Consider the following 16,674-nt stretch of genomic DNA (forward strand, 5'->3'; position numbering starts at 1 on the left):
ATGGCAGTGAAATATTTAATTCTATAAATTACATTAAATAGTATTCTTAACCGATATCCGCTACCAATAAAAAGTAATATAATCTTTGACTTTTCATATATAAAATATAAGGAAATGTTACAAATTCCTAATATCCTATTACCCAAAATAATAATAATAATAATAATAATAATAATAATAATAATAATAATAATAATAATAATAATAATAATAATAATAATAATAATAATAATAATAATAATAATAATAATAATACGGAGTAATAATAAGTTGTCGGTAGGTAGTTGATTTGCATCAAAACTTAGTTTTCTTACATATTTTCCTACGTCAAAGGGAACCCTGAAATTGTTGCCTCATTAAATATTAATTGATTCTGACCACAACTGTCGTGTGAAAACCAATTTGTTCATACGAAACATTTGATACATTTCCTTGTAGTGCAGGACAATTCATTTGGTTTTGGGGAATTTGGGGTGCGAGATTTGATTAGTTGGGAATCCTATACCTATTCGATTGATTGACCAATAGGTACAAGTATGATATTGTGCATTTGAAAGGAAATCATACCTTCAACTTGGTGAGTCTTAAAATGATGTAAAAGATATATTTATAGAATTTGAACAAATTTGATTGCATACTCGAAAAATTATTGGTCTCCAAACAAGCAATAATGACAAATAATAATAATAATAATAATAATAATAATAATAATAATAATAATAATAATAATAATAATAATAATAATTTAACTATCGCTACATGACATAATTTTGTACTCACAACAACTTGGGAAGATTTAAAGTTTAATGTGGAACACTTGAAAAAGCAAAGTTGCATATTTATAGACATAATTTTTGCCAAAATTTTGATTTTGTCACATCTATAGAAAGGAGAGGAGAGACAAAAATAGGGAGGAAAAGAAGAAAAAGATGGTATTAACTCGCTTAAAGGGGGCGTGCGAAAGGCGTGTCCGGTGCGTGTTTCACGCACTTGTATACGTATTTTTAAAAAAAAAATTTTAAGGTGGTGCCCAATAAAAAAAAAAAAACTTATTTTATTGCAAATTCTCTCTCTCTCCCTCTCTCCCTCCCTCCCCTCAAACTCACCATCTCTCCTCCATCAAAGAAAAAAAACAAAACAAAACAAAACAAAAAAACAAAAAACAAAAAAAAAAACAAAACAAAAAAACAAAACAAAACAAAACAAAAAACAAAAAACAAAAACCGAAAACATAGTTTATGATACTCTAGCTTGATCAAGTGTAGACCTTTACCAAAATTAGACTGTAATGGATTTCAAAATACAAAAATCATACAGAAAACATAAACAACACTTGGAAAAACAAACTTAGAAGTCTTTTCTCTCTTGCAACTACAAATGATCCAGCAGCAACAAAATCATCATAAGCAACCTGAGATAAACATTTCATCAATTAAACTTGAAATGCACCACCATCCATCAAAAGCACCCAGCATACATGTTAGGGATATTCATGTTCTGACCAAAACCAATCACCTTTCAAATTGTTTTAGATACCTATGCATTTTACAAAATGACTAGAAAAGGAATGCCTTTATGTTTAAGTAGGGGTGTTCGAATTATTCTGCACTGTAATCAACGAACACGACACAAAAGTCATCTACAATCAATGCTTTAATGTTAAAACTTTGTCTAGTATACATTTACTACAATTTTTTAAACATCTGACCTGATTTCTAAGCTCCATGATCCTTGGTTCTTTTTCTAGATTTTCCCCTGTACAAGATGAGAGTTTAAAATGCATCTGTATATAGCATTTTTAAAAGAAATAGTTTCATGACAAAACTGGCCAAGAACTTACTAGCAAGCTGCAAAGTTTCATTACGAAGCTCATCCCTTGTTGTCATATATATATATATATATATATATATATATATATATATATATATATATATATATATAAAGGGAGATGAGAGAGAAAAAGAGGGGGTAAAATAAGAAAAAGATGGTATTAACTCGCCTAAAGGGGGCGTGCGTTGGGCGTGTAATAATCACATACTCGACAAACTATTGGCCTCCCATCACGCAATGATTGAGTATTAAATTCAATGGTTGGCTTGCTGCTGCCGGGTGTAAAGTACTATTGGCCTCCCATCACGCAACGATTGAGTATTAAATTCAATGGTTGACTTGCTGCTGCCGGGTGTAAAGTACTATTGGTCTCCCATCACGCAACGATTGAGTATTAAATTCAATGGTTGACTTGCTGCTGCCGGGTGTAAAGTTAAAAGTTTGACCACTATCGTCGTTTGACATAATAGTGTATTCAAGAAATGGAAGCACTGGAGAAGATTTAAGGTTTGGTGTGAGACAACGGGAAGACGTCATATTTATATACATATACAAGTGAAAGTGTGTAGGCCCCAGTAAACTTATCTATCATTATTATATAATAGAAAATAGTTAAAACACTAATAAAGCATAAAACTCTCGATCCATGTTTTGGGTTTAATAAAGGAAAAAGGAAAAGAATTAAAAAAAATTATAATTATATTCTTTTTGATCCGTAAAAGTGTACTGCATTAAGAAATGGTGAAAAAAAATAAAAATTCAAAATAAATGTAATATTACTCTTATATCTATCTATTATCTACTATACTAATACGAGTCCAAGAGAATTAGTCCTATAATGGGAGACATTAAGTGTATGCCAGATTTTGTTGTTGTTACATATATATAAGGGAGAGGAGAGAGAAAGAGAGGGGGGAAAATAAGAAAAAGATGGTATTAACTCGCCCAAAGGGGGCGTGCACTGGGCGTGTCCAATGCGTGTAATAATCACATACTCGACAAACTATTGGCCTCCGATCACGCAACCATTGAGTATTAAATTCAATGGTTGACTTGCTGCTGCCGGGTGTAAAGTTAAAAGTTTGACCACTACCGTCGTTTGACATAATAGTGTACTCAAGAAATAGAAGCACTAGAGAGGATTTAAGGTTTGGTGTGAGACAATTGAACGGGTAGACGTCATATTTATATACATATACAAATGAAAGTGTGTAGGGCCCAATAAATTTATCTATCATTATTATATAATAGAAAATAGTTAAAATACTAATAAAGCATAAAACTCTCCATCCATGTTTTGGTTTTAATAAAGGAAAAAGGAAAAGAATTTAGAAAAAAAAAATATAATTATATTCTTTTTTATCCGTCAAAGTGTACTGCATTAGGAAATGGTGATAAAAAATAAAAATTCAAAATAAATATAATATTACTCTTATATCTATATATTATCTAACATACTAACAAGAGCCCAAGAGAGTTAGGCCTATAATGGGAGACATTAAGTGTTTGCCAGATTTTGTTGTTGTCACATATATATATATATATATAAGGGAGAGGAGAGAGAAAAAGAGGGGGGGGAAATAAGAAAAAGATGGTATTAACTCGCCCAAAGGGGGCGTGCGCTGGGCGTGTCCAGTGCGTGTAATAATCATATACTCGACAAACTATTGGCCTCCGATCCCGCAACCATTGAGTATTAAATTCAATAGTTGATTTGCTACTGCCGGAGTGTAAAGTTAAAAGTTTGATCACTACCGTCGTTTGACATAATAGTGTACTCAAGAAATGGAAGCACTAGAGAGGATTTAATGTTTGGTGTGAGACACTTGAACGGGTAGACGTCATATTTATATGCATATACAAGTGAAAGTGTGTAGGGCCCAATAAATTTATCTATCATTATTATATAATAAAAAATAGTTAAAATACTAATAAAGCATAAAACTCACGTTCCATGTTTTGGTTTTAATAAAGGAAAAAGAATTTGGAAAAAAAAAATTATAATTATATTCTTTTTGATCCGTCAAATTGGTACTGCATTAAGAAATGGTGAAAAAAAATCAAAATAAATGTAATATTACTCTTATATCTATCTATTTTCTACCATACTAATAAGAGCCCAAGAGAGTTAGACCTATAATGGGAGACATTAAGTGTTTGTCAGATTTTGTTGTTGTCACATATATATAAGGGAGAGGAGAGAGAAAAAGATGGGGGGAAATAAGAAAAAGATGGTATGAACTCGCCCAAAGGGGGCGTGCGCTGGGCGTGTCCAGTGCGTGTAATAATCATATACTCGACAAACTATTGGCCTCCGATCCCGCAACCATTGAGTATTAAATTCAATGGTTGATTTGCTGCTGTCGGGTGTAAAGTTAAAAGTTTGACCACTACCATCATTTGACATAATAGTGTACTCAAGAAATGGAAGCACTAGAGAGGAATTAAGGTTTGGCATGAGACACTAGAACGGGTAGACGTCATATTTATATACACATACAAGTGAAAGTGTGTAGGGCCCAATAAATTTATCTATCATTATTATATAATAGAAAATAGTTAAAATACTAATAAAGCTTAAAACTCGCGTTCCATGTTTTGGTTTTAATAAAGATAAAGGAAAAGAATTTAGATAAAAAAAAATTATAATTATATTCTTTTTGATCCGTCAAAGTGTACTGCATTATGAAATGGTGATAAAAAAATAAATATTCAAAATAAATATAATATTACTCTTATATCTATCTATTATCTACAATACTAATAAGAGCCCAAAAGAGTTAGATCTATAATGGGAGACATTAAGTGTTTGCCAGATTTTGTTGTTGTCACATATATATAAGGGAGAGGAGAGAGAAAAAGAGGGGGAGAAATAAGAAAAAGATGGTATGAACTCGCCCAAAGGGGGCGTGCGCTGGGCGTGTCCAGTGCGTGTAATAATCATATACTCGACAAACTATTGGCCTCCGATCTCACAACCATTGAGTATTAAATTCAATGGTTGATTTGCTGCTGCCGGGTGTAAAGTTAAAAGTTTGATCACTACCTTCGTTTGACATAATAGTGTACTCAAGAAATGGAAGCACTAGAGAGGATTTAAGGTTTGGTGTGAGACACTTGAACGGGTAGACGTCATATTTATATACATATACAAGTGAAAATGTGTAGGGCCCAATAAATTTATCTATCATTATTATATAATAGAAAATAGTTAAAATACTAATAAAGCATAAAACTCGCGTTCCATGTTTTGGTTTTAATAAAGGAAAAAGAATTTAGAAAAAAAATTATAATTATATTCTTTTTGATCCGTCAAAGTGTACTCTATTAAGAAATGATGAAAAAAATTCAAAATAAATGTAATATTACTCTTATATCTATCTATTATCTATCTACTATACTTATTAGAGCCAAGAGATTTAAGCCTATAATGGGTAGAAAAAATGTTGGTCAAATTTTTTAATCAAATGAATGACTCAGATTGATTTGATTTTAATTTTTCCTTAAAGATTTCCTAATTTATCCTTAATGAATATGATTATCCGTTAACTTTCCCGTTAAATATTATATTTTCCGTTAATTTTTGTTAGTTCACCGTTAACTTACTCATTGATTTCAATAAGAAAGGTCTTACGTTCGAACCTCATCCCAATCAAAGTTGGCATAATTAGTACTCTATTTTACTCTTATTAAATTAAAATAATAATAATAATAATAATAATAATAATAATAATAATAATAATAATAATAATTTAGTAGCTACAACAAAAAATAATACATATGGATTTCTTTAATTTAGAATTATATTTCTACAATGTCTTTATTCAAAAAAAATTATTCATTATCAATAAATTAAATAAGAGAAATAATTTCATTAGTTATATTGTATTTATTTTTCTCCAATATAAAAATTATTTACATTCAAATTCATCAATTGATTATATTCGCTACATTGTCCCTACAATTTCTTTATTCAAAAAAAAAATATTCATTATCAATAAATTAATCAAGAGAAATAATTTTATTTGTTATATTGTCTTTATATTTCTCTAATGTAAAAATTCTTTACATTCAAATTCATCAATTAATTATATTCACTACATTGTTTATTATCTTTTTTGTGAACTATTTTTTAATTAAATATCAAAGTTATAATACAAAGTAATGCTATATATTTATTTACCAAGTATTTTATTAAGAGTTAATTCCAGCAATAGTCCTCCGACTATAGTGATTTTCCAAAATTAGTCCTCGACTTTTAATTTGGACACTTTAGGTCCCTTGACTTTCAATTTATTTCCAATTGAGGTCCTTTCGTTAGAATACGGTTCATTAGACTTTAAATGAAGGGGTAAACTCGTCCTTTCACATGCCTATGTATTATTCTTCGTATTTCTCCCTTCGTATTTCGCTGTTATACCTTGTAAACATCTCAATAATAGAGAAACGCACACACGAGTAGTCAGCAAATGGAGAACGACGAGGAACATTTTAGGGTTTCGACTAAGATTATCTTCATATATATCGCGTATACAATGGAGAAATATTAAGAATAATACATAGGCAGGTGAAATGATGAGTTTACCCCTTCATTTAAAATTCAATTAACCGTATTCTGACGAAAGGACCTCAATTGGAAAGAAATTGAAAGTCAAGGGACCTAAAGTGTCCAAATTAAAAGTCAAGGACTAATTTTGGAAAATCAATATAGTCAGAGGACCATTGTTGGAATTAACTCATTTTATTAATACCATGAAAAAATTAAAAAATATAATTAATAAAGCCAATCACATTAACTACTTGAGGGATTTGTTGACAAAGAGAGTATTCAAATCACACAACAAATTGAAATGAGAAATACCTCGCAATGTCCTTGTTTGACAATCAGCAGTTAGCGTCGGATTATATTAGCGAATTTGACCAGCGAATTATATCAACGGTTGGTAAAAAGATATTTGAAAAAATTAGTTGTTTAGATTAACATGTAAAATGACCTAAGGGTATAAATATATTTAATAATAATAATAATAATAATAATAATAATAATAATAATAATAATAATAATAATAATAATAATAATAATAATAATAATAATAATAATAATAATTGTTTTAAAAAATAAAAAAATATAATCAAAACAATCATATTTACTTGGGGGATTTATTGACAAAAAGAGTATTCAAATCACACAACAAATTGAAGTGGGAAACTATCTCGCAATGTCCTTGTTTGGCAATCAGCAGTTCGCTCTTCAATATTAGTATATATTTAATATTTTATGCCCTAATTTTTATTTACTCTCCCTTATGTCCCGTATTTGGTTTCAATAACCATACCTATACAATTATTTTATTGACAATTATAATCAAACTTGACTATATTATCTTGCATTTGTAAACTTAGAATTGTCTATTTAAATACGCAAATTTAACATTCAATTATCTATGCATGAACAATTCCAATATAATCTTGCCTTGATATACTTTAAAGTACTTATTTAAAAAAAAAAAAAAAAAATTGGACATTATCCCAATCGCGTAAAAAAACTAGTTATACATTATTATTATTATTATTATTATTATACAAATCTAATAAGAGCGAATAATGTTAGGCCCTTAACTGGAACAAAAAAAATGTCGGTACTAATTGTTTCTTAAAATAAATAGTTCATATTATTTTGATTTTAGTATCTTTTAATGATTTTCCTTATTTACCCTCTATTATATTATTTTCTTCCCTTAAATAACCCTCTTGTTATTTAAGGAGTCAAAATAACTATACAGTAAATTTTTTTTTTAAAAAAAATATAGTGGTATTTTGGAGAAATCATTCTGACAAACGTAAAGTGAAAATATTGTAAATTGTAATGTTTGTAATTTCAGTGGTTTGGAACAAATTGTTGCTTCAAACTATTGAATAACCAAACACTTTCTTTAGCATTTTGATCTTTGAGTTACATCATATTTACCAATCGTCCAATATCTTTGGGTTACATTATTATTAAAATTTTAAAATTTTTAAGTACTACATCTAAATTCTTTAAATTAGTAATGTCTTTATCCATAATAATTTATTCAACAATAATGGTTGAACTAAATGAACACTGAGCAAAACACCTAAAGAACGGGTACCGTTGATTCATTCATTGATCTTGTATATATGTGCATTCATTAAATATATTAGAACCCTTTGCAACAAAAATACTTGGCTACTATTTACAAAAAGTTTAGTAACAATTAAAATAAATCTCTTATATAAGTTATATTACATTGTATTCATATAATATGAGTTACATATTTAAATAAACAAATTCGTCATTAAATTACTTATGTATATGAACTTCTCATATATAATCTTACATTGATATACTTTCAAATATTTATTTAATTATAATATCAATTTAATAATTTTAAAAAAAAAAAAAAAAAAAAAAAAAAAAAAAAAAAACACGGAGTCCAGACTACCTTCAGAGTTATTATTGTTATTATCAAGTAAACAAGAGTTATTATTGTTATTATCAAGTAAACAAGTTATGAAAATAAAACAAGAGGTACTATTCAATACTTTCACGTGAAACATGTAGGGAAAAAAACTACCACTGCAAAATATCAACTGACGCTTGCAAGATCAAGAGTTCATAGTACAACTAAGATCCCAGTCATATACACAACAAGGAAAATTCATAACTTCCTACACCATAATCTCATTGCATGACGTTGTCATCTATGCTACCAACAGTAACCCAATTGCAAATAACACACTACCAAAAGAGAATGACAAATAGTGAAGATGATGAAGACAATGACAATGCTACTCAAAAGAGAATTAAGAATACCTAAAAAAATTCAAACCAAAAACTAATACTCCGTATTTATTTAGACTACCATTTTTATACTAAATAGTTAGACTATCGACTTTATAAAGTTACAAACATTTATTTTAGTGACAATTATAATGAATCTCCTATATTATCTTGTATTCATATACTTTGAGTTACATTCAATTACTTATGTATGAACTTCTCATATATAATCTTGAATTGATATACATTCAAATACTTATTTAATTATAAACATTGACATTAACTCATTCGCGCAATGCGCGTGTAAAACTAATATATATATATATATATATATATATATATATATATATATATATATATATATATATATATATATATATATATATATATATACATAAGGCCAAATTCATGTGCGGTCACACCCTTAGGTATGCAAACATGCACCAATAGTGTTTGGAAACGCACAACAACAAAATGCACCAATGCACCAAAAAATACATCATTAAGTACGCATCACCACAAAACGCACTATTAAATATTTAAATATACATAAACACACCACACTATTCGAAAACGCACAATTAGGTATGAGAAGGTATGATGCAATTTGTTTGGGTGTGTAGTGCATTGGATGCATTGGTACATTTCATTGTTATGCCTATAATTATCATTTTTCAAGTACAAATTCTAACCTAATAAAGGAAAAGAGCCTCTAATTATTTTTGCCTGAAAAATATTATTCTTAAGGTGAATTAGCATGTGAAAAGGGGCTTGAAACAAGTCAAATCTTCTGTGAACTGTGTTTAAAATTGACTAGAGCTATAATAACAAGTTAAATATAAACACAATATTTAAAAGAACCTTATTACTTGCGCAACAGATTACATAAAAATTGCTAAAATAAGGTAATAGTCCCAAATGCACAATCAAGTACCCTTCAGTGAGATACTTCATCCATTTTGGAGATTTTACAAGGAAGTTAATGGCAAGAATTCTAGGCAGATACAAATGGTAGGAAATCCAAATTCAACGATTTTATCGGTGAGCAAAAAACACCGCTATGTGCATGTAAGGGTAGGGGGAACAATTTTGACGAAGAGATAAGATTGCTTAGTTACCACAAACAGAGCTCCGAGTGTGCTTATTTTCTTCTTCCTGTGCCAATAGCCAGAAGCTCAAAACTTCTAAGTGCCTCGTCCTGCCCGCCACCTTTAGTGGCAGCATTACGCGTGATAGACGATGATTTGGACTCGTATCCAGGCTGCACTCTTTGGGCGGAGGACAAGTGCCCACTACTTGAACTCAGCCTCAGAGTTCGATTTTCGGTGGGTTCAGTGGAGCTCGGCTTGCTGCTTGACGCTACAGCCTTCCTTGAGGAGCTACCAGCCCGAGACCCACGCCATTTTTCAGCATCAGCTTGCTGAAGATATCGAAAGGAAGAATAAAAGGGAATACATCAATCTATTTGCACTTTTGCAGCAGTGTTGTAAAAAATCGGCCTAGGCAGCCGAGGGGATTTAACCCTTAGGCAGATATTAGTCTACTGGCCAATTACTAGGCGGCCTAGGCACCCGAGTCGGCCAACTCGGCACCCGAGTCGGCCAACTCGGCACCCGAGTCGGCCAACTCGGCACCTGAGTCGGCCAAACTCGGCACCCAAGTTGGCCAAACTCGGCAACCAACTCGGCCGAGTGTTTTTTTTTTTTTTGGGTGTGCAATGTATATACACTGATGTGTTTTTCTTATTATTATTACTCACCTGCCTAGGCGGCGCTTTAAGCGCTAGGCGCCCCCTGGGCACCCAACTAGCGCATTCATTTGCAGGAATAATTGCATGGATATTAGAAATAAAAAATTAAAAGATTATAACCAGCTTGGTTGGCGTGAATGGCCGTGCACTCTTGTCCCTTAAGAGAGGTAGATTGTTCGAACCCTCTCTCGTATGGAAAAACCAACCTGGCCAGCACTTTGCCCCTTAATTGGGCCAACCAAGTGCAAACAGGGATTAGTCTAAGTATGGTACGGGCTTAAAGGGTGCTTCCTACAGTTAGGGCCTGCTTAGGACTTTGCCCCTTAATTGGGCCAGTCCAGTGCAAACAGGGATTAGTCTAAGTATGGTACGGGCTTAAAGGGTGCCTCCTACAATTATGGCCTGCTCAGGACACCTTGTGGTCTGACCAAAAAAAATATATGCTAACTTCTTGTCCACTCACCGTGTCTTTGGATAATGTCATATCTGCCGCTGCTGACCTGTGCCTTGAATGCTCACCATGCAAACCAGTACCAGAATGATTCCTTCGAACAAATGTCTCCAAAGCACCAGAAGACCTATCTCGAACTTCCTGCTTCACTGTAGGATAAAAACATATAAGAAAAATCCTAAAGAATCCTTCCATGGCTTCTATACAGATTTGCACGCAATTCCCAGTTGTTATTATGTAACTAATAACGTAGCACAAATTTGAATCACATAGATTGCACAAGAGCTTCTTCCAAACAAAAGGCTATCTGAGAAAAGAGCACCTGGAGTCTTTTCCGCTCTCTCAACAGATGGTCCTGGGTTCAAAGGCAATCGTGCAGTTTGTTGCTGAAAAACAAGTAGCAATATAAGAAACAGACTATATAAATACGCAGAAAGAGCCACACTACCACTATACCAAATGAAGACATACTCGCCCTCTAGAATTGGAACCAATGTGCGGGTACTTCAAGATAGTCCAGTCAAATACATAGTCGAATTGATAGCCTGCACCCAAGTACAGTAACCCCTTAAATAATAATGATATCAAGGGGATTCAAGGGTAACGATACTCCTAGGGAAATTTCGAAACACACAAACATTAAGATTTCATGCAAAACTTGGGTCTTTTATTTAAAGAGCAAACTCACCTTCTCTAATGAAGAGGTCACGGAACAGTCTCTTCAGGTATGAGTAGTCCGGCTTGTCCTCGAACCTCAAAGATCGGCAATAATGAAAATACGACATGAATTCTGATGGGTAAGATTTGCAAAGCACCTGTATACAGTTTTCACTCAACAATACTGATTTAGCAAAGCAATATAAATCAAGAATACAATTAAGGACATTCACATCACAAAGCATTGTCATATCAAAGAACCATAGTACCTCAATAGGTGTAAGCATTTTCTTCTCAGCTATCTTGTCATATTTCTGCTTCTTTGTGCCAGCTTTCAGTCCTTGCCAGGGAAGGCTTCAGTCAGAGTGATTAAAACAGTGTGAGATATTTGCACGGTAAAGCATAATAAATATACAAAAGAGAAGCAAAAATGAATAGCACTTGTGACAAACCTTCCCCTCAAGAAATACATTAGTACATAGCCAACAGACTCGAGATCATCTCTTCTGCTTTGCTCTGCAAGAATTTATTCATTTTTATGTGAAAAAAAAAAAATGGCATTACACTTATTACATAATAATGGAATGCCACCTAATAGAACACGTGGCCAAAATGATATTTTCACCCACCAATTCCACGATGGGTGTTAACACTTGCGTAACGAGCTGTGCCAGTAAGGTTCTTGTTATCCCTGTAAAAGGACCAAATGATTATCCAAAAAATCAGAATTGGACCCTAGGCCCTACGGTTACAGAATTTCAAGAAAAATGAAAAGAGTAGGACAGGGGAAGGGTGATTGCATAGCATAAATCACAGCTTGGCAGCACATGGACAGCTATCATCATTGGTAAAATAATAAGGTCATCTAGAAGTGTCATGGATGAATCAAGAGGAGCGCATAAGCTGATAAGCCACCCTAACTTTTATTTTTAAAAATAATAATAAATAAAAATAAAAATAGAAAACAACAATAACCGTCCCATAGTGCCTACATGTTAGAGAAAAAAATTAAGTCCATTGTACTAGCCGTCTAGCCCTCCAATGGCTTGACGGTGCAGTCGAGGAATTTTGCACAACTTCAAATGGGAATCAAGAATTTTGGGGTTTTTTAGAGAAAGCATTTTGACATTTGCAGTGATATCTTGCAATATTGGCAAATTTTACATCATTAACCACAAAATATGACAACTGTGTAGCTTTTACTGGAGATTCCATAAGAATGCACCAAATTTGAGGGTTAAGACTATTAAATAGAAGAGTTTCAAGTATAGGAGCCTAATTGCACTAGTATTTAAAGTTCAAGCGCTTATGGCATGCTTGGTAGGGAGGAATTGCAATTCCTTTCCCACTTAATTCCAAGAAGTGAAAAATTCCAGAGTTTGGTTGGGAGGAATTGCAAATCCCACCTCCCCCCTAGGAATTGCAATTCCATAACACATGGGAAGAAATTTTGGAGTGTGAGGACCATATTGCCCCTCCCTAATAATCCTACATCTTTCCCTAGGAATTGCAATTACAAGGGCATTTTGGTCTTTATACTACTTATTCCCTTTCAATTCCTATATATACCAAACACTATAATTGAAATTCCCAGGTATTCTATTCCTGCCTACCAAACAATGGAATTTGAATTCCTACTTTATTCCCACATTATTCCTTTCGCACGGAATTATAATTCCTTTCCCCCCCTAATTCCCTCCCTTGCAACCAAAAGGCCTATTATTTAACTATGAAAAAACATATAGGAGCCTAATTGCACTAGTATTCAATTCCCTCCAAGCAATTTAATGTTACATGTTAAAGAATTAGGTAGGAAAAGAATTTCAATTCCTTCCAACCAAACAGCCAGTAATAGTAGCTGTCAATGAAGCTCACATGCAAAACTGCATGATCCCCTATGTATGTACCTACCTATCTCAATAGCTTTAATGAGTAACAGGTACCATATTTTGCTCATTACACTTTGTTGTTAGCCTACATACAGGAGCAACACATTTTCAAACAATATAAATGCATTCAAGTACAGTAGTTAATCAATGTATATCCACTCCCCCACCCACTGTTCTCAGAAAAAGTAAAGGAAAAAAAACAAATGTAAAAGTAAAAAGGAAATAAAGGAAACAAGACCGTAACAAGCATACCTAGCTAAAATCCTTTTCTATCTTCAAACTTTCAAAGCGACTAATCAATGATTTCAAGATATGATATATAGATAACACTTCTTGCCTTTACTACAAGCATTATTCTTTATCAAGACACCTTTTTATCAAACCTCTAACCACTCTAACCAGCTTGGTTGGCGTGAGTGGGCGTGCACTCTCATCCATTAAGAGAGGTCAGGAGTTCGAACCCCCTCTCGTATGGAAAAACCAATCTGGCCAGCACTTTGCCCCTTAATTGGGCCGGCCCAGTGCGAATGGGGATTAGTCTAAGTATGGTACGGGCGTAAAAGAGCCTCCTACAGTTAGAGTCTGCTCAGGACAACTCATGGCTTGACCAAAAAAACCTCTAACCACTCTACAACTCACATTTCACTACATAATATGAAAATAAATAAATAACTAAATAGAAGTACTGAACTAATACCTATATGGTATGTGTTTGTGTGTATGAAGATCTCTATACTTTTTGGCAAGACCATAGTCAATGATGTAAACCTGTTACAAAGAAAAATGGATTCACAAAGCGAATCATTGAAATGTAGCACTGCAACAGATATCATTTGATGCAGAAAGCCTTAGTTTAAGCATACAAACTTTTAAGCACAAACCAATATATTGTTCTTCAATAAGCATCAAAATCTTGAAAACCACCATAGCATATTTAAAATAATAAAATCAAGATTATGTTATTTAGGAGGAAAAAACAAATCCTTGATAAGTTTGGCAGATTTTCATATTAAACAATGAGGCAGTAAAAGGTTTCACATCAAACATAAAAGTCGAGAGCCTTATGCAGCTTATTCTTGTCATTTTGCTTCCTTCTAGTCGAACAATAACAATAACAATAGAACTCATTATGTAACTTAAATGTATGATTTAAAGTTCAAAATTTGGAAGAAACAATAACAAACATGGCAAGGTATTATAATGACCATCAGAATATTCACCTCATGTAAACACCGAAACAATATGTTCAATGCCAGTTGCTAAAGTTTTAATGAATGTACAAAAACATTAGTGATTTAAATTTAAAAAGTGGCCAAAAAAAATATGAAAGAATAAAAACATCTAAAATTTTGAAACATCACATAAATTATTGATGATTTTAGCATCTGGCAGTGGCAGAAAGTTTAAAAACAAAAAGACCAAAATGATGAGAAAAGAAGATTGCATCCAAACATCTGTAAATATGAGAATAAGGTAAAAATACATTAAAAATGCGCACCTGATTTGCTTTACGCCCTAAACCCATTAAGAAGTTGTCAGGTTTTATGTCACGATGGAGAAATCCTCTTGCGTGCATATATTCAACCCTATTAAGCTACACACAACAATAAGGCCTGAACATGCCACCTAAATAAATAATAACGTGAACATCACTTTATAGTTGTGCATACTTACGAATTGATCTGCAAGCATTAGAACTGTTTTCAAGGTGAACTTCCTATTGCAATAGTTAAACAAGTCTTCCAAGCTTGGGCCAAGAAGGTCAATAACCATGGCATTGTATTCTCCTTCAACTCCAAAGTACCTGAGATGGGGAATTCCCGCTTACAGAAGAAAAAAAAAATACAACACGAATCAGCTCAAAAGTACCACAAAGAAAGAAAGAATGAAACAACTGCTACTTACTTCCACCCTGTAAAAGCATATAGATCTTTGATTCATAATGAAGCTGAGGGTGCTTAGTTTTTATTGATTCCTGGGAAACTAAAAAGTTAGATTATGAAAGATATCCATAATGAATTCAGCACAAAATCTAAACATCAATTGAACTAGGAAAATATCATACAAAATCATATTGTAATTATAGCTATAACTAAATCCTTAAAAACTCACCAGCTTCACAGCAACTTCTTCTCCAGTTTGTGCATTTACTCCTGGAACAAAAAAACATATTTCACCAACAGAATAATTTGAGGAAAAAAAAAAAAAAAAAAAACCAACAAAAGGAGTGCAAAAATTACCCAAATAAAGCTCCCCAAAAGATCCGCTACCTATCTTCCTGCCCAACTTAAACTTTCCACCAACGATATGATCCATATTCAATTTCCCAAACCAAAATTAACCCTTCCACAAACTCAAAATAAAAAATATCCTACAAAAGGATAATCTTCCTTGGTTTTCCGCTTAACCCAATTCCACATTCACAAATAACATATCATCGAAAACCCAAATCTTGAAATCACCTCCAGATCCAGAAAAATGCCAATAATCGGAAAGAAAAAAAAAAAAAATTCCCAAAACGTCTCTCTAATTTGTCTAAAATAAATTAAACATCAAAGTACCAAACCATTACCAATCCTTCAATACCCGTATAATACAACAAAATGCCTATCACTTGGGGAAAAATATAATAAAATAAAAGAATGAGTTAATAATGTAAAGGAGACCCAAGGATTCCAGTTATCAAGAAATAGCTTAAATCTGGGTCTAATCGAAGGAGAGGAATGTAGAAATGGAGAAACGAGTTGGGTTGGTTATACAGACAGGAAAAATAGAAGAGAATTGAAAGGGAAAATCAATTCTCCGTACATATATATACAGTATTTATATCTAATGATAATATACAGAGAGATGAAAATGAGAAGAAAGGTTAGAGAAAGAATCCAAGGTAACGAAATCCGAGGGGAAATTATGGGAATTGATTCTTAACAGAGATGGTTTTGTGTGTAAGAAGAAATGAGGGAGAGAGAGAGAGAATAGGAAGCAGAAATAGAAATGATACAAGGTTAAATCATAAATGGTGTTGTAGAATGTAGATTATGTACTTTTGGGCATTTTGCCCTTTCCGGGTTTACGAATTGCCCCACCAAGACCAAACTTCACATGGGCCTCAGCCCCAAGTATTGGAATCATTCATTACCTCCTAGAATCAATCACTTTACATTAAAGTTGAACAAAAGGAAGTAGTTATTTGTTTTTACGGATTTAGCTCACTGGTTTAGTTGATAGTATTTAAGGCAATAGATTAAGGTTTAAAATTCGAGAATGATAATGTAAAAATTATGTTCAAAGGGAC

At 32.5% G+C, this 16,674-nt stretch overlaps 1 protein-coding gene and 2 long non-coding RNA genes across 6 annotated transcripts; all 3 read right to left on the reverse strand.

The window, feature by feature from the left end:
* Positions 1-1,333: 1,333 nt before the first annotated feature.
* Positions 1,334-1,878, reverse strand: LOC109175557. The gene is made up of 3 exons (XR_002053284.1): positions 1,841-1,878; positions 1,709-1,755; positions 1,334-1,411 (listed from the first exon to the last, which is right to left on the reverse strand). It is a non-coding gene; the product is annotated as an uncharacterized LOC109175557 (long non-coding RNA).
* A 7,604-nt stretch (positions 1,879-9,482) lies between these two features.
* On the reverse strand, positions 9,483-16,396 carry LOC109176088 (casein kinase 1-like protein 10). Of its 4 annotated transcripts, XM_019325512.1 has the most exons (14): positions 15,620-16,395; positions 15,492-15,532; positions 15,285-15,354; positions 15,054-15,202; positions 14,878-14,973; positions 14,077-14,147; positions 12,120-12,181; positions 11,943-12,006; positions 11,760-11,844; positions 11,522-11,648; positions 11,305-11,378; positions 11,156-11,219; positions 10,846-10,982; positions 9,483-10,052 (listed from the first exon to the last, which is right to left on the reverse strand). In XM_019325512.1, exons 1-14 carry the CDS (start codon positions 15,693-15,695, stop codon positions 9,774-9,776), a joined length of 1,395 nt encoding a protein of 464 aa, XP_019181057.1. In that variant the 5' UTR covers positions 15,696-16,395; the 3' UTR covers positions 9,483-9,773. The 4 variants fall into 4 exon arrangements, with proteins under 4 accessions (XP_019181057.1, XP_019181056.1, XP_019181058.1 ...); XM_019325511.1 differs by having other exon boundaries at positions 15,492-16,396; XM_019325513.1 differs by lacking the exon at positions 15,285-15,354 and having other exon boundaries at positions 15,054-15,183; positions 15,620-15,659.
* Positions 12,944-14,081, reverse strand: LOC109176091. The gene is made up of 2 exons (XR_002053345.1): positions 13,997-14,081; positions 12,944-13,762 (listed from the first exon to the last, which is right to left on the reverse strand). It is a non-coding gene; the product is annotated as an uncharacterized LOC109176091 (long non-coding RNA).
* Positions 16,397-16,674: the final 278 nt, after the last annotated feature.

This window comes from Ipomoea nil, unplaced genomic scaffold (genome assembly GCF_001879475.1).
Source record: "Ipomoea nil cultivar Tokyo-kokei standard unplaced genomic scaffold, Asagao_1.1 scaffold0688, whole genome shotgun sequence".
NCBI lineage: Eukaryota > Viridiplantae > Streptophyta > Magnoliopsida > Solanales > Convolvulaceae > Ipomoea > Ipomoea nil.